Consider the following 17,790-nt stretch of genomic DNA (forward strand, 5'->3'; position numbering starts at 1 on the left):
TAAAAACAAAAAAAATCTAAATGTGTAGTCTCTCGGTTCTCTGGAAAATCTAATAAATGTGCAAAGGTCATGGTTATTTGTTTATTTGTTAGAATTTAAGCATAAAAACCAGCGTAAGTGCTTGTCTATGACTAGTGTAGACCTGGCTTTGGTCATTTAGATCTTCCACACGTCACACAGTGTTTGTAGAGTAAGAAATTGTGGATTTTCTTTTGTTTGTCTGCCGTGGAATAATTAAACTTTCTTCTTGTTTCTGTGTGTGTGTGCGTGCAGACTAGTTCAGACTAATTTCATCTTTTTCCACAACAATGTTAATAAATAAATAAAACCAAAAAGAATTCTCCTTCCTTACACATTGTTTAATCAGTTTCTACACCATGTGACTTGCTGAGTTTCAGCCTCTTTCATCTCAATACTCCATAATCCCATTATGTTTAATTAAATATTTCAGTGTTCAATAAAGGATTGTGTGTGATTAAATAAAGGAAGGATAAATGAAATGTAAAAACATTCCTGTTTATGTATTTCAATAACTGCACAGTTTGAGTTTTAACTTTTTTTTTATTAATTGTTTTTCAATATTGTTAATGATGTAAACAGAGACACGCCTCTGTTCATGCCAGACTCCGCCCGCTGCAGGCGTAACTGTACGACTGTCCGAGTAGCGTTTAAGAATGTAGTGACGTCTGAGGTCAGAATCCTGTAGAAGCGCGATCCTTTTATATCTGTCCACCTGAGATGATGCCAAAGACACCAGCAGCAAACATCTGTTTCTCCATCACAGCTGCAGGAGGGAGGTGTATTCGCAGGTCCTGAAAAAACACACAAAAACACAACAGCAGCAAAAATCTGCCACAGCATGACCTTGTGCTTCAACAGTGGAGCACTCAGGCCTTGTGCTGATGACAGCGAGGCATTCTGGGATCTTTCTAAGTGTGAAGTGGGCAGAACAACAGCTTCCATTAAAGAATCAGCTGGAGTACACCGATGCTACAGGAGGAGACTAACATAAGAAGGTCTGACAGAGTCGGTCACTGGGAGTGTGTAGGGAGGGGCAGGGGCGTTTTTCATTTTCTAAGAAGTTACTTCATTTTTCTAGTTCTTTTTTCTTTCTTTCTTTCTGTCTGTCTGTCTTTCTGTCTGTCTGTCGTTACCAGATCCTAGTCAGCAGGAAGGGTCTGTAAAATAATCAATAGAGTTTGATATTAAAATAAAATAATTTCCACACATCAGCAGAGTGATCTCTATTCCAGAACTGGTTATTGATCCAGTACAATCCCTGTAGTCTAGACTATTACAGCATCTCTTAGCTCAGTGTCATTAAGTCTATTCTAACTGTCTCACCTTGGACTGAGTCCTGACTTTCCTTCTTAAACCACTTGTGGGCCTGGATTTCACTGAAACCTGGCCGAGAAGAAGGGTCCTGTTCCAGGCAGAGGCGAATCAGATCGCAGCACTCTGTGTGATCAGACGTAAGATTCAGACAGAAATTCAAACTTCATACAGTAAAATGAATCATGACAAGTGACGCTTGTGCATTTTCTCACCCTCAGACACACCAGAATGGAAGCACAGTCGTCCATCAGTAAGCTCTTCATCGCTCATGAAGGGCAATTCTCCATGGACCAGTTCATAAAGGACTATACCCAGACTCCAGACAGTAGCAGGAACGCCGAAATACTCTCTTTGGAGAACCCACTCAGGAGGATAGTAACCATCAGTGCCTGAGTGAACAATAAGAGAAAGAGCAGAAACCATCACCAAAAAGCTTCTCCAGTTTGACTCTATCTGCATCTCTCTAGTGAACTGACCTGCATACTCCCTGTAGGGCTCATATATCAACAAATCCCCACAGCCAAAGTCGATCAGTTTCACCAAAAGCGTGTCAGGATTGATCAGAATATTGTTAGGCTTGATGTCACGGTGAAGAACTCCACGTAAACAGCAGTGATGAGCAGCCTGAACCACCTGCCTCATGACCTCTCGAGCCACCGATTCAGACAGTCGACGGTTGTTAAGCTTACAGAACCGATAGAGGTCCATGCAGGGGACGGGGCGCTCCAGCACCAAGATGTAGATATCAGACGTCTCGAACCATTCCAGCAGCTCCACCATGTTCTCACAAGAAGGAGGCTTGGACACCATCTTCATTAACGCCACCTCTAGAGGGAGCTTGAGCGTCTCTCCGGGCTAAAATCACACACACACACGGGTTAGCATGGAGGGAGGAAGATGTCTGAACTGTGGTAAGCAGAGATGGTAGAGTAGAGATGGTTTGGAGTGGCACTGACTCTAAACTCTAGCAGTCTTCTTCTGATATCTATTATGAATGAAAGGTAATAAAATCTGAATCTGAGACGTGATTGAGAGCTGAGTTCTTTGTGAGGACGTTAGCAGAAACCAGTAGATGGACACATCACTTTTTTGAAGATCTGTTTTATAATCTGATTGTCATTTACACCTTATTGTTTCTCTGCAGAATCTCAGAAGAAAGTTTACTTACGATGGCGATGAATATATCATGGGGATCTTTGGTCATCACTTTGATGGCCACCTGTTCACATGGACACAACAGAATGAATCAGTTCTACAAGCCATTATTATAATAATGAAGATAATTAGTCTATTTACACACACGCTACATTTTAGAGTTCCTAAAACACTTCCTGTATAAAGAGGTCATGTGACACAGCGTTTCCTCATTTCTAAGAGACTAGAATGATTCACAGCTAAAATGTTCAGACAGAAGGAAAAGTTTCAGAGCTACATGTGTATTCTACATCCCTGATATGTGTTAAACTACAAAATCTCCCTCAGTTAGTATTTAAGTCCTGTAAACTAGTTTTTGGTGTTTGTGTTTTTTACAGTAATAACAGCTTTATTACCGGTTGTTCATCTGCCTTACGGACTCCAGCGAAGACTGAGCCGAAGCCTCCTGTCCCCAGCAGCTCTCCCACAGTGTACCGTGAATTAAACTCACCTGTCACACACACACACACAGTATTTCAGTTAGTACTCTGTCCTGTCTCTATGTTGGTCTGAATGTGAACATCTGGAGTAAATATAAGAGTCTGAATAGAAAATGATACGGATCTTTCACTAGCTACTCTGCAGTGTAGACACCTTGTTTAGTGATTTAGAAATGTTAACAATAGTTTGTCAGGATTGTAACGTACTGTGAACTGAAGGGTCGAACTCCAGATGTTCCTCAGAATCAGAGCTGGTGCAATTTGGTTTATCAGGAGAGCTACGAATTTCTGCTTTGTCTTTCAGCAGCTGGCGAAGTTTCATCAGCCACTCGGGTTCTTCTGCTTTCTTCCTTTGAAGCAGCTTCTTAGAGAGCTAACAGGAAACACAGGAAAGGAAAGTGTTGATGAAGACTTTACATTTCAGACCTGAGAGCTATTTCACAAACACAGATCATCTCATTTACCGATATTAGCCATTCCAGCACAATGCTCTGGATGTGCTTAGGGAATCTGAGGACCGTTGTAGCGATGACCTCACAGTACTCCAGCGCCATAGCATCAAGTCCAACCTCGGCTAGCTCATAGGCATGAATACACTTGTATTCCTAAGAAACATAAAGAAATATTCCTGGTCAGTACGACGGTTCCTGGTTTGATTTGCAGTGAAACAGGGTAGAAGAGAAATTCGGACCTGGAAGTGCTTCTGGCCGAACCCTGAGCTCAGAGACAGCAGGTACTCGTAGACCTCAGTTCTCTCGATCGCCTCCCTTGTGGCTGATTTCTTTTCTGGCAAACTGGTGTAAAGAGAAATATGTATCAAATAAAGAAACACACACACACACACATACAAACACACACACACACGAACAAACACACAAAAAAACACACAAACACACACACAAACATGCACACACAAACAAACACACACACACACAAACAAACACGCACACAAACACAGAGACTCATGTGACTCATGAATTATTGGCTGTTTTAAAGACAATAAACAATGAAACTCATCCCGGAATGGCAGCTGAACCTGTATAAGCTTTAACTCTCTCTCTATTTCACACACACACACACACACACACACCAAATACCTGTTACATCCAATCAGTTTAAATCGTGGCTGTGATCCCAGATCCACTTGCGCCACCACGTAGCAGATGTGTGCTGCAAAGGTCCATCCTCTGGAGGCTGAAGATGAGAAACCAAACAAGCATGTGAGGATCGACTTCCATAAACCAGTCCAGAGTTCATAACACCCACCGTCCACTTTATTAGGAACACCTGCACGTTCATGCACTCCTCCAATCAGCCAATGATGTTGAAACACTGAAACCATTGCCATGGTTACAGTCACTGAGCTCACTGACATTTTCCTCCATGCTGTTTGATGTGTTCCTAATAAAATGACCGGCAAGAGCAGCATTCACGTTAAATGTTCCAGTGCAGCGTATCCTTACCAAACCTGTCTCCCATATTTATAATGTCTTTTCTGTGTCGATCATCTGGAGTAGCGGAGCATAAAAACCGCGCCAGACGAAGACACCAGTTCTCCTGGTTCTCCACATGTTGCAGCTGGAGCAGAAAGGCTCAGGTTAGTCCACATGATTCTGACCAACACAATACACACAGTACAGACAGAAGGCAGTGACGCTGATACACTCACCTTTCTCCTCAGAAGGCTGTAGCCCTTGAAGAGCAGCGCGCCGATTTCAGCCATCATTACTCTCTGGAAAAGAAACATCTCTTTAACTTCACATCTCAGTGAACACCGGTTTATTCACTCAGCCACTTTTTATCATTTTTATCAGAAATATTCTTTTTTTAATTCTATTTGTTCAAAGTGGGACACTGCTCTCGGCATCAACATTTCTTAAGTATCTGATTAGAGCAGGATTTTAGAGTTTGGAGAAGAGAATTCTATTTAAAGTTGACTACATTTCAGCTCCATCTGCATTTAGCTATGTTCAGCTACATCAGTGTATGTTTCTGATCCCTGCACTGATTTCTTCTCAGGGAGTTTTGGCTGAACAAGTTCTTACAGTTTGTCCAGTTTGACTTTATTAATGTCCCACAACAGAGCAGCGTCTTCAGCAATGTCCGATTTCATCACTCGCGGAATGGAGCAGGAAAAATCCAGAGCTCTCATAATCACCTACCCGAGTTATTTAATGGAGAAGATGCTTTTTTTTTTTTTTTAACAGTGGAATGAAGTCCAGCACTTACTCCATTTTTCTTATGGAAATGTTCCATAATGGTCCAGAAGAAATAGGATTTCTGTTGCTGAGGATCGTCCAGGTGAAGCAAACACTCCTGACATTTCTGCTGGATAAACTTCATCAGCTCGTCCTTCTGCATATTAGCCCTGTAACACACACACACTGTAACCTCCTGATGATCTGCTTCAGAACATCTGCTTGCTGAAAGCCTGCACATGTGAGAGGAGAAAGAGCGTCTCACCTCATCAGAGGACCAGGAAATGCATAAATCTCTCCATGAGACAAGTATTTCTCTTCACGCTGCAGGACGTCGTCGTCCCCTGGAGTCAAAGAGAGGGAGAAGAGAGGAAGAAATGTTGTGATCATGCTGGAAGGAGCTAAAAGGACAGTGAGGTTGTGGAGCTCTGGATGTTCAGTGTGTTCTACCTTTACTGCATGAATGATATTCTTTTTTTTCTTCTTCTTCAGGATGAGGCACAAAAGCCTCAGTGCAGTTTCTCATCACTAGCGTCGCCATCACCTTCACTGTACTTCTGCAAATCTACACAACAACAGGAGCACTTTATAGAGCAGGGCTCTCCAACCTGATTTCCTCTGAGAGCTACTTTAACAAAGTGAAGGTGGTGAAGAGCTACTCCTTTCATATCATTAGGAACATTTATTTACACAGCTTATTGCCTTTAACCGAACCAGCTGAATGAACCATTTTTGTGTGAACTATAAAAAAGTCAATATTGAACATCATATTTTGCCATAAATCCTTTTAAATGGACATAAGCAGCATGTTAACTGTGGAGTCGAGGTAACTGATCTAACACAACGGGTTTGATGACTAGACTTATCACTTATTATTGTCAGATTTCCTTCATTCACATGGATTCTGTTATTTATCAGCACATTGTTCCTGACAGTCCCATGACACACACCCTGATGTCCTCAGAAAGACTGAAAAAAACTCTTTTCATAAAAAAAGGGAAGACTTTGATATTGAAGGTGATATTAATGTTGGAAACAGAAACCTGACACTGTACTGGACTTTATGGGATTAAATAATAGTATTTTTATGGCATTCATACGCATGTGCAATGTGACATATTAAAGAGTATTTACTCTGAAACACCAGCTGCACTAATAAGAAACGTCTACAGCACACTGGTCCTTCATCGTCCTGCAGCAGGACAGATTCATTGACCGCTTTCACTTTGGCAGCATCGTAGCTTTATTCCTAACACTGTCCAGCAGCTTCAGCGTTAAAAGGATCTGCGATGTGTTTTCTTTATCCTTTATCCAAACTACTTCGGTTTCTGCTCATAGATTTAAGTTTAGATTGAGTTCATTTGATCTGATCAATTTTCTACATATTCTATGAAGCTTTACTACTCAGACGTGCTGGAGACCCAGTTATAGAGTCAGGGCTATTTCCGTGCCATTCGAAGTTATTCACTTTTCCTTTGCAGAAATGTGAGAAAGTCTCAGCTTTTCCAAACTGGGGAAAGTGCCGTTACACCGCAGACACACCGCATTTGACTCATAACAGTAAATCATGGAGGAGGAACATAAACAGATGTTATTGCGAGTTTTAGAACGATGGCTGGACAACAGTTTTTTTCCTTCACTGATCCCCATCCGATACCGTGTTCATTTAGATCATTAAATTAGACTTTTACACACCAGTCAGTTTGAAAACACAAGAAATCTCTCTTACCTCAGTCTGAAAGTGTGAATCGTCCAGTTTCTAAAGTAGAAAAGGGCAAATCTCCAGCGGTCACGTAAGTAAGTGACGTAAGACCGTTCCGATTCTGGTTCTGTCACGTGACCCCGGCAGGTCCGCAGTAAGGTTTGAACACCTGCACTTCTAATGAGGATCCAATACAAACACACGGGGCGGACTTAACCAATAAGCGAGGTAAGCAGCCGCTTAGGGCCCCGGGGAATTAGGGGGCCCCGACCAATACCAAGAAGCCTATATAAATCATATAGTACTTATAACTTTTCTATCATATATTGTTTGGTCTGTCTATAACCATTAAGATTTTAACGTTATTATTCATTATCTTTTCAAATGCAGGGCCCCCCTCATGAATAGTGGAACTTATTGTACTGCACATGCATGTGATTCCCATACCTGGAATCGCTTAGGGCCCCCAAATCACTAAGTCCGCCCCTGCAAACACAGCTCTCCTTCACTCCTGCTCAAGTTTTAGAATCAAATAAAAACCACTTCATTTTGCAGTCATTATTTAAAGAAGGTGAAATGAAACAGTGTTAATATCAGTGTGTCATTAATGTGAGGGTTTTAGTAGTGAAGTGATATTATTTTATTAGAAAAGTCGCAGACTTCCTATAGACTTTAAGATATTTTTCAATAAGGTAATGAATCCAAATTCTTGCCTTCAGGCTGTTGACGGGACCTAATGGTGTGTTGTCAATGATGGCACAAGCATTCACAACAACAAACACACCGCAGTCATACCCATTGTCTTGTTGTGGAGTATTTACCACATCTGAAATTTTGGGATTTTATCATTTTGTTGATACTTTCACTTATATTGTTTGTTGGCGTTTTGATTTTGAATGCAGTGAATTGCTTGGTGTAGTATGCGGCCATATTTTCACTAATGTCTGATTTCAGATGATCTTCAAAGTAGCAAAGGAATGCTTCTGACCATCCTTTTGCGAAGGTATCATAGCGTTTATCAAACTCTTTTGGACAGGAGGAATCAATAAGCTGCTCAACATGGTCTTTTAAGACCTTCACATCATCCCTTTTCCCTCCATGTGTCTTCACCCAGTGCTCCACATCTCGCAAGATGTGGTTGTGACAGAACACTACACTTATATTTGTAAAGTTCTTTTTCAAAGCACCTACAATTCCTTTCTCCCTGTCAACTGTCACTGGTATCTTTTGGTACTTTTTGGAGTCTATTCCCAGCTTTCCCAAAATTTCAGTTAAAAATTTCTCATGATGTTGCATGAATTTACATTCATGCAACATGAAGCCAACAGGATACACTGGATCACTGACTAGTGCAGTGTTTCTCATAGCTAACACCGACACATAAAAATCCCCCATTTGAAATGTTGTGTCGTAGCTAATCGTCTATGGGTGAGCAAACTTCACAGATTCCTCTAAGTTGGAACGTGCCAAATCTACAATGCCTGTCATGCCTGCATAAACAAGAAGGTCTGGGAATGTAGTGATATGCCATATGAAACCAGGTAGTTGGTTCATGCAAACAAAACATTTCATCACGTGAGATTCTTTGGTTGCATCGTTGTGCATATACTGTGTTCTGAACTTGTTTGAGGTTTCGTGGGGTATTTACTGGCATGTGCTTCTCATTACCACTGCAGGTTTTAGATAGATTCAGTTTTATATATGTTTGAAGGGGCTTGACCTTGGTCATTGAGACATATGTCTGCGAAAACCTTTTTTGTAGAAGGAATAAACACTCTGTCCATTTTGGCATTTCCATGTTTGCGTGGTACATATACCGTCTCATTACCCAGCTAATGAATCAGATAGAAATTTGCTGCCAAATCTTTGTCCCCATTCATCAAAGAATAAATGCACTTTCTGAATTCTGAGGAGGTCCCTTTTTCACATTCAGCAGTTCTAATGTGATAGTAGCGTTTCAGAACTCTTCCCCCATACTTTCGAATGTTGTGGTAATTTGACCCTTTCTGCTTCCACATCATTTGATCAAATCTGAAGTCCATGTCATCTGGCTTAGAACTCTTATAAAGGAACACATCACCACCCTCTGGATGTATTGGTGGTTTAGTGGAAATGAATTCCTTGTATTTTTTTTAACATCATCTAGAATTGCTTCTGCTTCTTTTAGTGTAAACGCTGACTGCTTTTGCATTAAAGACATTTTACCGTATTTTACCTGCATCTGTGTGAATATGTACAAAAAAAATTTAATAAACAAATAAAAATAAATAAAAGAGAAAAGACAACTGAATAGAAGGTAATGCAAAAAATATAATATAATACAATATAATATAATATAAAAAGTACAAGTATGTACATTAAGAGTACCCTGAGTGAAAAATGATTTGTAGCCTTAAAAAGGCTTTTTTTATTCCAATATTCTAAAACAACTGAATGAGAGCAAAACCAATACAGCGACTTCAGCAAGAGACTGCACAAATAACAGGTTCTGCTGCTGACACTGTTATATATACCTACAGATGACCGTTACATGCGTTTCAAAAGATTGCACTGTGTGGTGATTGGGCGAAAAAACAAAACAAACATCCGTGATTGGTTGTAGGCAACCATGTGGCCATGTGAAAGCTTTGCTTTCTTATTCTGGGACTCATTTCAGAAAGGAAACCCTGAAATGGGGGAAACTCTGGGTTTTCCGTTTCAGAAACGGAAGTATATTAAACCCGAGTCACTTGCCACGTAAAGCCTTTTCCATATAACGGTTTTCTATGGGAGCAAAACGCTTAATGCGTGATTAAATGCGTTGGGTTCTTATTCTGGGCTCATATGCTTGTCTGTACATAGTATAGTTTATTAATAATGTGTTCACCAAGTTTGGTGTGTTTACAAAACTGTTTTAATGCATTAAGCCACGTTAAGCGTTTTAGAATGTCCCAAAATAACACATGTAGCTGTGACAAGAACCCGGCCCGGCCCACCTCACAACCCTCCTGCAGAGGCAGAGCCAGAAGGAAACGGATATTCATTAATAATATTAATCATTTGTGTTTTATTATTTTTTTAAATTTAAATGTTGTGAAAAACTTCATACGACTGTCACAGGTGTGTGTTGCTGTGGATTAAATGAACATGGATATAGAATTATATATTGTTCTAAAGTCCAAATGTTCATGCAGTTCAGTTTGTAATCTGAGATGTGCAAAAGCTGAGGTTGTTGGTGTTCTGTAACAAGTCCAGAAAAAGTCCAGGCTCTAGGTGTTCTCCTGGTTGAGGGCCAGATGACCTGCAGGAAGAAGCTCCTCCTCATTCTCTCTGTGTTCACCTTCAAGGAGCAGAAGCACTTCCCTGACCACAGCAGAGAGGTCCTTCACTGTCCTTCTGGCCTTGCTGTAGATCATCTCCAGGTCAGGAGCTCAGTGTAGATGGTACACTCAGCTGATAGCACCACCACTACCCAGAGCTGAGGAGGGGAAAACTACAGCACCATCTAGAGAACCAGTGAAAGGTGAGAACCTCAGAGAACCAATAAACCTGGGTTCCAGTACTGCAGAAATCTGCATTAATCTTTCTATCTTTCCTTCATTTCTTCCTGGGCAGCTGTCAGTTTATCATCATTTACTAGAGAACCAAATCTCTGTCCCCACTGCAGCAAAACCATCTACTTCAGTAAGGAACACTGAGAGACTGAGGTTTTATTACAGTTTTATCTGAAGGACACCCTAGTATTTATTTTTTTCCTGAATGAAAACAGTCACATGGAGAAATGACTCCTGATGATGATCATGATAAATATTTATATAAATTACTATAATTATTTAAATGATAACTACACTACATTGAGCACACTAAATAAAATCTGAGATATTGTAATCTCAACTGAGACTGGGGGAGAGAACTCAAGTGCAGAACCAACTAAAACCTGATGTGGACAAGATGCTGACCAGGGGATAGGGCCTAGAGACGTGGGGTGGGACCACAGGAAGGAATCTGATGGAGGAACAAACCCCTAAAGAGGAGGAAGAATACAAAGGGTCACACCACACTGGACCTGAACCTGGGGCCGGAGCAGAGAGAGACCAACAAGAAGCCCAGTGAGATATTAAACCAGCAGTAACAAACCTGGGAGTGGCCCTAGTCTGAAGATCGAGAAGAGTAATCAAAAACAAAAGGTCAGAAAGGACACACTTTGGAGAAAAATAAATAAACCCAAGGATTTTTAAAGGAAATACCAGGAGAAACCCCAAGAGACAAGCACCAAGAGGTTTGTTCTGAAGAGGAAAGGAAGAACAGAAACCTGAGAGATAAATCCAAATATTTTTTGTTTTGTTAAAAAAATACCAGCTGAGTCTCAGTACAGCACTCGAACCCAAGACTGAGTGTTTGAGCTGTAAGCAGCCTTTAACAGGTCAGTCCCAGGTGGAGCAGGTTAGCACTAATTAGTTCAGTGTCCGCTCTCTGTCTCCCTCTGGTGGTGCTTAAGAGTCATTGCATACTTTTCCTTACACATGATCCTGTTACTGATGTGTGAACAGTTAGCTGATGGCTGCCATTTCAGCTGGTTAGCTTGTGTATTAGTATAGCATAATGAAGCACAAATGCAGCTTTTCCCCCTGGGATTAATAAAGTTCTTTGAATCTTGAATCTTAATAACACTGAAGCTGATCAGCTGTTGGTTTGCAGTCAGATGGGAAATGACCCACAGCTACTACTGATATAGTGTGGTCCGAGGGGAACATCCACAGGGAACATCCAGGCAGAAGGCTGCTGCGGTCAGTGATGAGGTAGCTGACATGACATCTAGAGAAGATAGCTCAGAATATTCCTTCAGTTATTTCTGAAATGTCACATCTTCAGTGCTTTCCAGTGGACACTGATTGGGACGTGGTATTAGAGAAAGCTGAGGTACGAGTCTCTGTCTCACTGAAGTGAAGCAGGTCAGAACTACACTTTAAAACAGAAATGTGAAATAAAACTGAAAGCACATTGTCCATTCTCCACCTCCAGTCTATTCTCCTTCATCTGTTTCCTACAGAATATGAGAACACTGATTGCGGCTCTTCTGATCATCTAGATTTAAGTTTTTCTGGTGAATGACACAGACCCTAATCCTAACCTGAACCCACGAACATGCAGTGGTTTTGTTTAAATTGTGAATGAACATGATCCAGTCTCCATCATGTAGGACTGGCATTCACTTGTCCAGATTGAAGTGTTTATTAAATTGAATTGTTGAATGTTTTCCATTCAGTAACTTTCACTGTTCAGCCCACAGTCAATACTGCAGCACCTGAGAGACAGGAAGTGATCATGTTACTGAGACAGAACTGTTACTGCTTCAGAAAGATTTCTAATCAAACACACAAATAACACCAGAAATGTGTTTGGTCTTTAAAACGTTTCCTTTATTTTGTAATATATATAGTGTACATTAAAATATCAAAATATAAACTGTATTAAATGTCAGGTGTACATACAGAACATGGACAAAAAGCTTTTCATGACAGGAGCTAAATATGTTCAATAATCAAAACTACATGCAGTGAGACCTTACATTACAATTCAACAGAAAGGGAGAGAGAGAGAGATAAAGTGAGAGAGAGACCATAATACTAGAGTTTTTATATAACACTAGACACTGTTGCCCCCATCTGATTAAAAAAGGTCAGAGATAAAACACCTGCACCATGGTACAATAGTCATACTCACGCCTCGAGCGAAAGTGGAGAAAAACTAGATTTTTAGAATTGCATATAAAGACAGTTTGTCCAGCTATAGACAGGCTCTAAAAGCTGCTAGGGCTGAGCATCTGAGCAAACTGATAGCAATAAACCAGAACAATCCCAGATTCTTATTTAGTACAGTGGCTAGACTAACAAAACCTCACATATCTGGAGAGAGAGTTTCATCACAGTTTAGTAGTGAGGACTTTATGAATTTCTTCACTGAAAAAACTGATAGTATCAGGAACAAAATAATGGATGTTCAGCATGACAGCATCCCGTGATCCAGTCCAGCCTAAAGCGCCACATCTAGAGCTACAATGCTGCAATCAACATCGTGCTTGTTAGATCCAATTCCAACTAGATTACTAAAAGAAGTGATACATACATCTGGAGAGCCGCTTCTAAACATTATTAATTCCTCTCTATATTTAGATAACGTCCCTAAACCTCCCAAGTTGCCAGTCATTAAGCCTCTTCTTGAAAAAACCTAAATTAGACCCTAATGAAATAACAAATTACAGACCGGTTTCAATCCTTCGGTGTATATCGAAAATATTAGAAAAGGTGGTGTGAGCTCAAGTATGCTCCTTCTTACAGGAAAACAATATCTTTAAAGAATTTCAGTCAGGTTTCAGGCCCCATCATAGTACAGAAACTGTGCTAGTTAAAATCACAAATGACTTGTTTTTAGCTTCGGACCAAGGCTGCATCTCAGTATTAGTCTTACTTGATCTTAGTCCGGCATTCAACACTACAGATCATAATATTCTTGTAGATCGTTTACAAAGTCACACAGGTATTCATGGACAGCCATTAAAATGGTTTAGATCCTACCTGTCTGATCGATACCATTTTGTAGATTTAAATGGAGAACTGTCCAGTGTATTGCCAGTGAAATACAGGTTCACACAAGGGTCAGTTTTAGGACCTCTTCTTCTTTTGGTTTTTCTCTTCAGGGGTCACCACAGCGAATCATCTCTCTCCACCTATCCCTATCTTCCACATCCTCAACACTTGCACCCACTAGCATCATATCCTCATTTATTACATCCAGCTTTAGAACCTCTGCTGTTCTCAATATACATGCTTCCCTTGGGTAACATCAATAGAAAACATGGGATTAGTTTCCATTGTTATGCTGATGATACCCAGTTATATATCTCATCAAAACCAGCTGAAATATCTAAATTGTCTAGATCAGCGGTTCCCAACAGGGGGGTCCCAGCCCACAAGGGGGCCTCAGTGAGCTCTGTGGGGGGTCGCGTCATATTTTGAAAAGTGTTGGACAGTTAGCATTAAGGAGAACAATCATATTGCATTAGCTCATTTTATCCATGATCCCCTGGCTGACCAAAAAATGGACAAATTTGTAATTCGTCCTCCACAAAAACGACAGAGTCCCACTGATTCGCCTACAGCAGCTGATAGTAATGACCCTGGCATACTGGACCCAGATGAGGAAGCTCCCACCAATTTGGGTTGCAATGCTAGCAATACTGGAAACACGAAATGCAGGAAATACCAAGATAGTTACCTGAACTATGGTTTTATTTCATTTTCTCCCTGCCCCAGCCACAGTGCATTATCTGCGCCAAAGTCCTAGCTAACGAATGCATGAGGCCGTCCAAACTAATAAGACAACTCATCCCCAATACCGTGACAAGCCCAGGGCATTTTTTGAGTTGACACACTCCCAAAATGAGATGAGGGAAATCACAGCTACTGACAAGAAACTTTTAAAAATATCCTATACAGTTGCTGATAGTCTTCCTAGCCTTACGGTGTTTCTTCTCACCTTTAGCCACAGAGACCTCAAAAGACAACAATTAAGGCTCAATGAATTCATTTACTTCTACACACACATTCAGACTCATTTAAAAACTGACTCCCTTACGGAGGATCTAAGCTGATGGATTTCTGATTGTCTTCCTGCAAGTTATTTATCAGTTCACAAAAGCAGTCCTAGCTTCTTGAGAAGAAAATTTACCTTCAGTTAGTCCTCCCAGTCTCGTACACAATCCTGGAGAAAAAGAGGTTCACACTCAAGAGCTTAACCTTCACATCTGCAATGAGCTGCAGATTGAATCTTGCAACTTGAAAATAGAATTTTAATCAATGGTCTCCTCATCCCTCTGGTGTTGCTCCTCAGCTTCAGCCAAGGAGACCTGAAAGAAAACAATATTGACTTTATTTACTTCTTGAGATGGCGGGCCTCCAGTCCACACGCTCAAAGCTCGGCATACTCATCCCACTTCAGCACCAAAGTTTACCTTCAGTATCTCCTCCTCATGATTCAGGGTCTTCTTCAGCTTGTCGTTCTTCACTTGGAGGATCCTGGGAGCGTCCTGCTCTCGCTCATGTGCCTAAAACACACACATGGGACAAAAGAGGTTCACACTCAAGTGCTTAATGATCACATCTGCAATGAGCAATAGATAATAATAATAAATAATAAAATACAATATTAATGTGAACTCATCGTGCGGAAAAAACATTAAAGATTCTTCATATTCCTAAATGAGCCTCTTAATGCATGGATTTTTCACACTCACTTTCATTAGATTAGCAAACTCCATGTTCAGGTCAAGGATTACGTATCCCATGCCCTTCACCGTGTCTCTTAGATGCTCCACCTGCTCTGTCAGGTTAAACTTCTCCTGCTCCAGCTGAGCGATGTTCTCCACCTCCTTCTGGTGTTGCTTTCTTGCTAGGGAGACCTGATGGAACAACAATAAGGGCCATAAAGCCCACAATACAATACACAGAATCCTGGGGTGTTTCAGGCTTCTGATGAAATTTTAATGCATTATTTTCCTGATAAAGACTGAAATAAATGAACATCAAGTCTGGATTTCTGTCCTGAGCCTAAAACCAGAATAAAAACTTCATTTCCTCCTCCATAAGTGACAAACTTTCCCATCCAGATATCTAAAATCTTTATATCATAGAAAACCTGATTTGTGTTTTTATTTCCCACAACCAACTGAGAAATTGATAAAAAAAAAAATGCAATAAAACGTTCAACAGTTTTACAAAAATAAAGGCTGGAATGACAAATTATAGCCTAATATTAAGGAAATATTTGATTTTGCAATGTTGTTTAGAAAGCATTTAGAAAAACTAAAAGAGTACAGAAAGCATTTTGGTAGATAAACTAAAATGTAACTTTAATGTACCACTGAGAGGCGGTGCAGAGATTTGGCCTTTTTTTAAAAATAGTCTAAAATGTGGCGTCAGTGTAAAAAAACACTGGAGTCTGAATGATGGAAATATGAGCCTGCAGTTCTGCTGTTAGTGTCAGCACGTGTCGCCCATCCCGGCGCACACTTCCGGGTTCGCGGTCATCATGGACGGAGTTCTTCCGGGTTCACCTCCCTTCGGCGCTATATAAACACGCTGTCTACGTGCCTTCCTGCCAGATGTTCTCACTGCATTGCTGAGAGTCATCCCGCCTTTATTCTTGCCTTTTTCCCTGCCTTTTTCCCCGCCTTTATTCTTGCCTTTATTCCCGCCTTTTCCCCCAGCCAGCCAGACTGTTCATTCTCACTGTTTTCAGATTATCCTGCTCAGATTTTTTGCCTAGGACTTTTCTTTGTGATAACTTTGCCGTGCTCTCTGCCTTTAGATTACCCTGCTCGGATTTTGTTGTCTGGGACCTTTCCTGTAAATGTAAAAAAAACTTTGTGGAGAGAGTTGAAGATCCAGGTCAGGGTTAGGAAGCCTTCCTATCTCCAACAACTGGAGGAAGAGTGGGGAAACATTCTGCAGCAGACCTGCAGAAATCTTGTGGAGACCTACAAGAAGTGTTTGCAGGCCGTCATTAAGAACAGAGGCTTTACTACTGATTATTGAAACATTGTAATATAAAGGGTATGAATAATTCTGAACATGGCGATTTTTGAATATTTGTCAATAAAAACCCATGAAATGTCATATTTCTTGAAATATCACATGCTGTTATTTCTTCAGTTGTTTGTGACATATTAAATATATAAAACTCATTCATCACAGAAGACAACTCAAAAACACTATAAAAATACCAAGGGTATGAATAATTTTGAACACAACTGTATATATATATAGATGAAATACATTTGTATATAGATATACACATCTCAATAAATTGGAATATCATCAAAAAGTTATGTGGATTCATTACACATAGACTGATATATTTCAAGTGTTTATTTCTTTTAATTTTGATGATTTAGCCGCTGGAGGCAGTGTCATGCTTTGGGCAATGTTCTGCCGGGAAACCTTTGGTCCTGCCATCCATGTGGACTTTGACATGTACCACCTACATTGCTGCAGACCATGTAGACCCTTTCATGGAAATAGTATTCCTTGATGGCTGTGGTGCACAGGGGTCAGCATGGGCACCCTGACTGGTCTGTGGCTATGCAGCCCCATACGCAACTATGATGCACTGTGTATTCTGACACCTTTCAGAACCAGCATTAACTTATTCAGCAATTTGAACAACAGTAGCTCGTCTGTTCCTTCACTCCCCATGTGCATCAATGAGCCTCGACCGCCCATGACCCTGTCACCGGTTCACCACTGTTCCTTCCTTGGACCACTTTTAATAGATAGTGACCAGACCGGGAACACCCCACAAGAGCTGCAGTTTTGGAGATGCTCTGATCCAGTGGTCTAGCCATCAAAATTTGGCCCTTCGTCAAACTTGCACAAATCTTTACGCTTGTCCATTTTTCCTGTTTCTAACACATCAACTTTGAGGACAAAACATTCACCTGCTGCCTAATATATCCCACCCACTAACAGGTGCTATGATGAGATCATCAGTGTTATTCACTTCACCTCTCACTGCTCAGAATACACAGTGCATGAGAGGTCAGGGCTGTTTTGGCAGCAAAAGGGGAACCAACACAATATTAGGCATGTGGTCATAATGTTATGGCTGGTCAGTGTATGTGTAGGCAGCTGATCCACACTTAAAAAAACATCCAACAAACACAATCTGTTATATTTTAATTAATTTAGCTTAGATTTTACCGTCTCTTAAAAAAACAATTAGCATCCTTATTACGGGATTCATTCAAACCAGCAACACTTAGCAATCCTTGGCTAGTTATTTATTTATTTATTTTACTTGACACCATGATTGATTTTCACTGGAAAAGTCTATGAAAGTGAGGTTTTATTGATTTATCGTTATTTTATCGCTAATATGGTTTAAT

The 17,790-nt window shown here is 40.6% G+C and overlaps 1 protein-coding gene and 1 long non-coding RNA gene across 3 annotated transcripts; both read right to left on the reverse strand.

Moving 5' to 3' along the window:
* Window positions 1-552: 552 nt before the first annotated feature.
* Window positions 553-7,012, reverse strand: LOC131345688 (probable serine/threonine-protein kinase MARK-A). Of its 2 annotated transcripts, none has more exons than XM_058378690.1 (16): window positions 6,897-7,012; window positions 5,618-5,732; window positions 5,433-5,511; window positions 5,199-5,337; window positions 4,639-4,701; window positions 4,433-4,547; window positions 4,067-4,163; window positions 3,661-3,763; window positions 3,434-3,574; window positions 3,177-3,342; window positions 2,886-2,980; window positions 2,504-2,554; window positions 1,812-2,190; window positions 1,548-1,724; window positions 1,345-1,458; window positions 553-812 (listed from the first exon to the last, which is right to left on the reverse strand). In XM_058378690.1, the coding sequence occupies exons 2-16, from the start codon at window positions 5,706-5,708 to the stop codon at window positions 565-567; spliced, it is 2,058 nt and encodes a 685-aa protein (XP_058234673.1). In that variant the 5' UTR covers window positions 5,709-5,732; window positions 6,897-7,012; the 3' UTR covers window positions 553-564. The 2 variants fall into 2 exon arrangements, with proteins under 2 accessions (XP_058234673.1, XP_058234674.1); XM_058378691.1 differs by having other exon boundaries at window positions 670-1,178.
* Window positions 7,013-14,632: 7,620 nt separating this feature from the next.
* Window positions 14,633-15,649, reverse strand: LOC131345621 (uncharacterized). Its single transcript, XR_009203507.1, has 3 exons — window positions 15,142-15,649; window positions 14,860-14,952; window positions 14,633-14,754 (listed from the first exon to the last, which is right to left on the reverse strand). It is a non-coding gene; the product is annotated as an uncharacterized LOC131345621 (long non-coding RNA).
* Window positions 15,650-17,790: the final 2,141 nt, after the last annotated feature.

Source organism: Hemibagrus wyckioides, linkage group LG25 (genome assembly GCF_019097595.1).
Source record: "Hemibagrus wyckioides isolate EC202008001 linkage group LG25, SWU_Hwy_1.0, whole genome shotgun sequence".
Classification (NCBI taxonomy): Eukaryota; Metazoa; Chordata; class Actinopteri; order Siluriformes; family Bagridae; genus Hemibagrus; species Hemibagrus wyckioides.

Bases quoted from the DNA above. Each gene is read 5' to 3' on its own strand.
- LOC131345688 (XM_058378690.1), bottom strand. From the start codon at position 5,708: ATGGCGACGCTAGTGATGAGAAACTGCACTGAGGCTTTTGTGCCTCAT. The intron at 5,338-5,432 runs GTGAGACGCTCT...TGTGTGTTACAG, and splicing joins TTTCCTGGTCCTCTGATGAG to GGCTAATATGCAGAAGGACG. The intron at 4,164-4,432 runs GTAAGGATACGC...TCTCATCTTCAG, and splicing joins AAATATGGGAGACAGGTTTG to CCTCCAGAGGATGGACCTTT.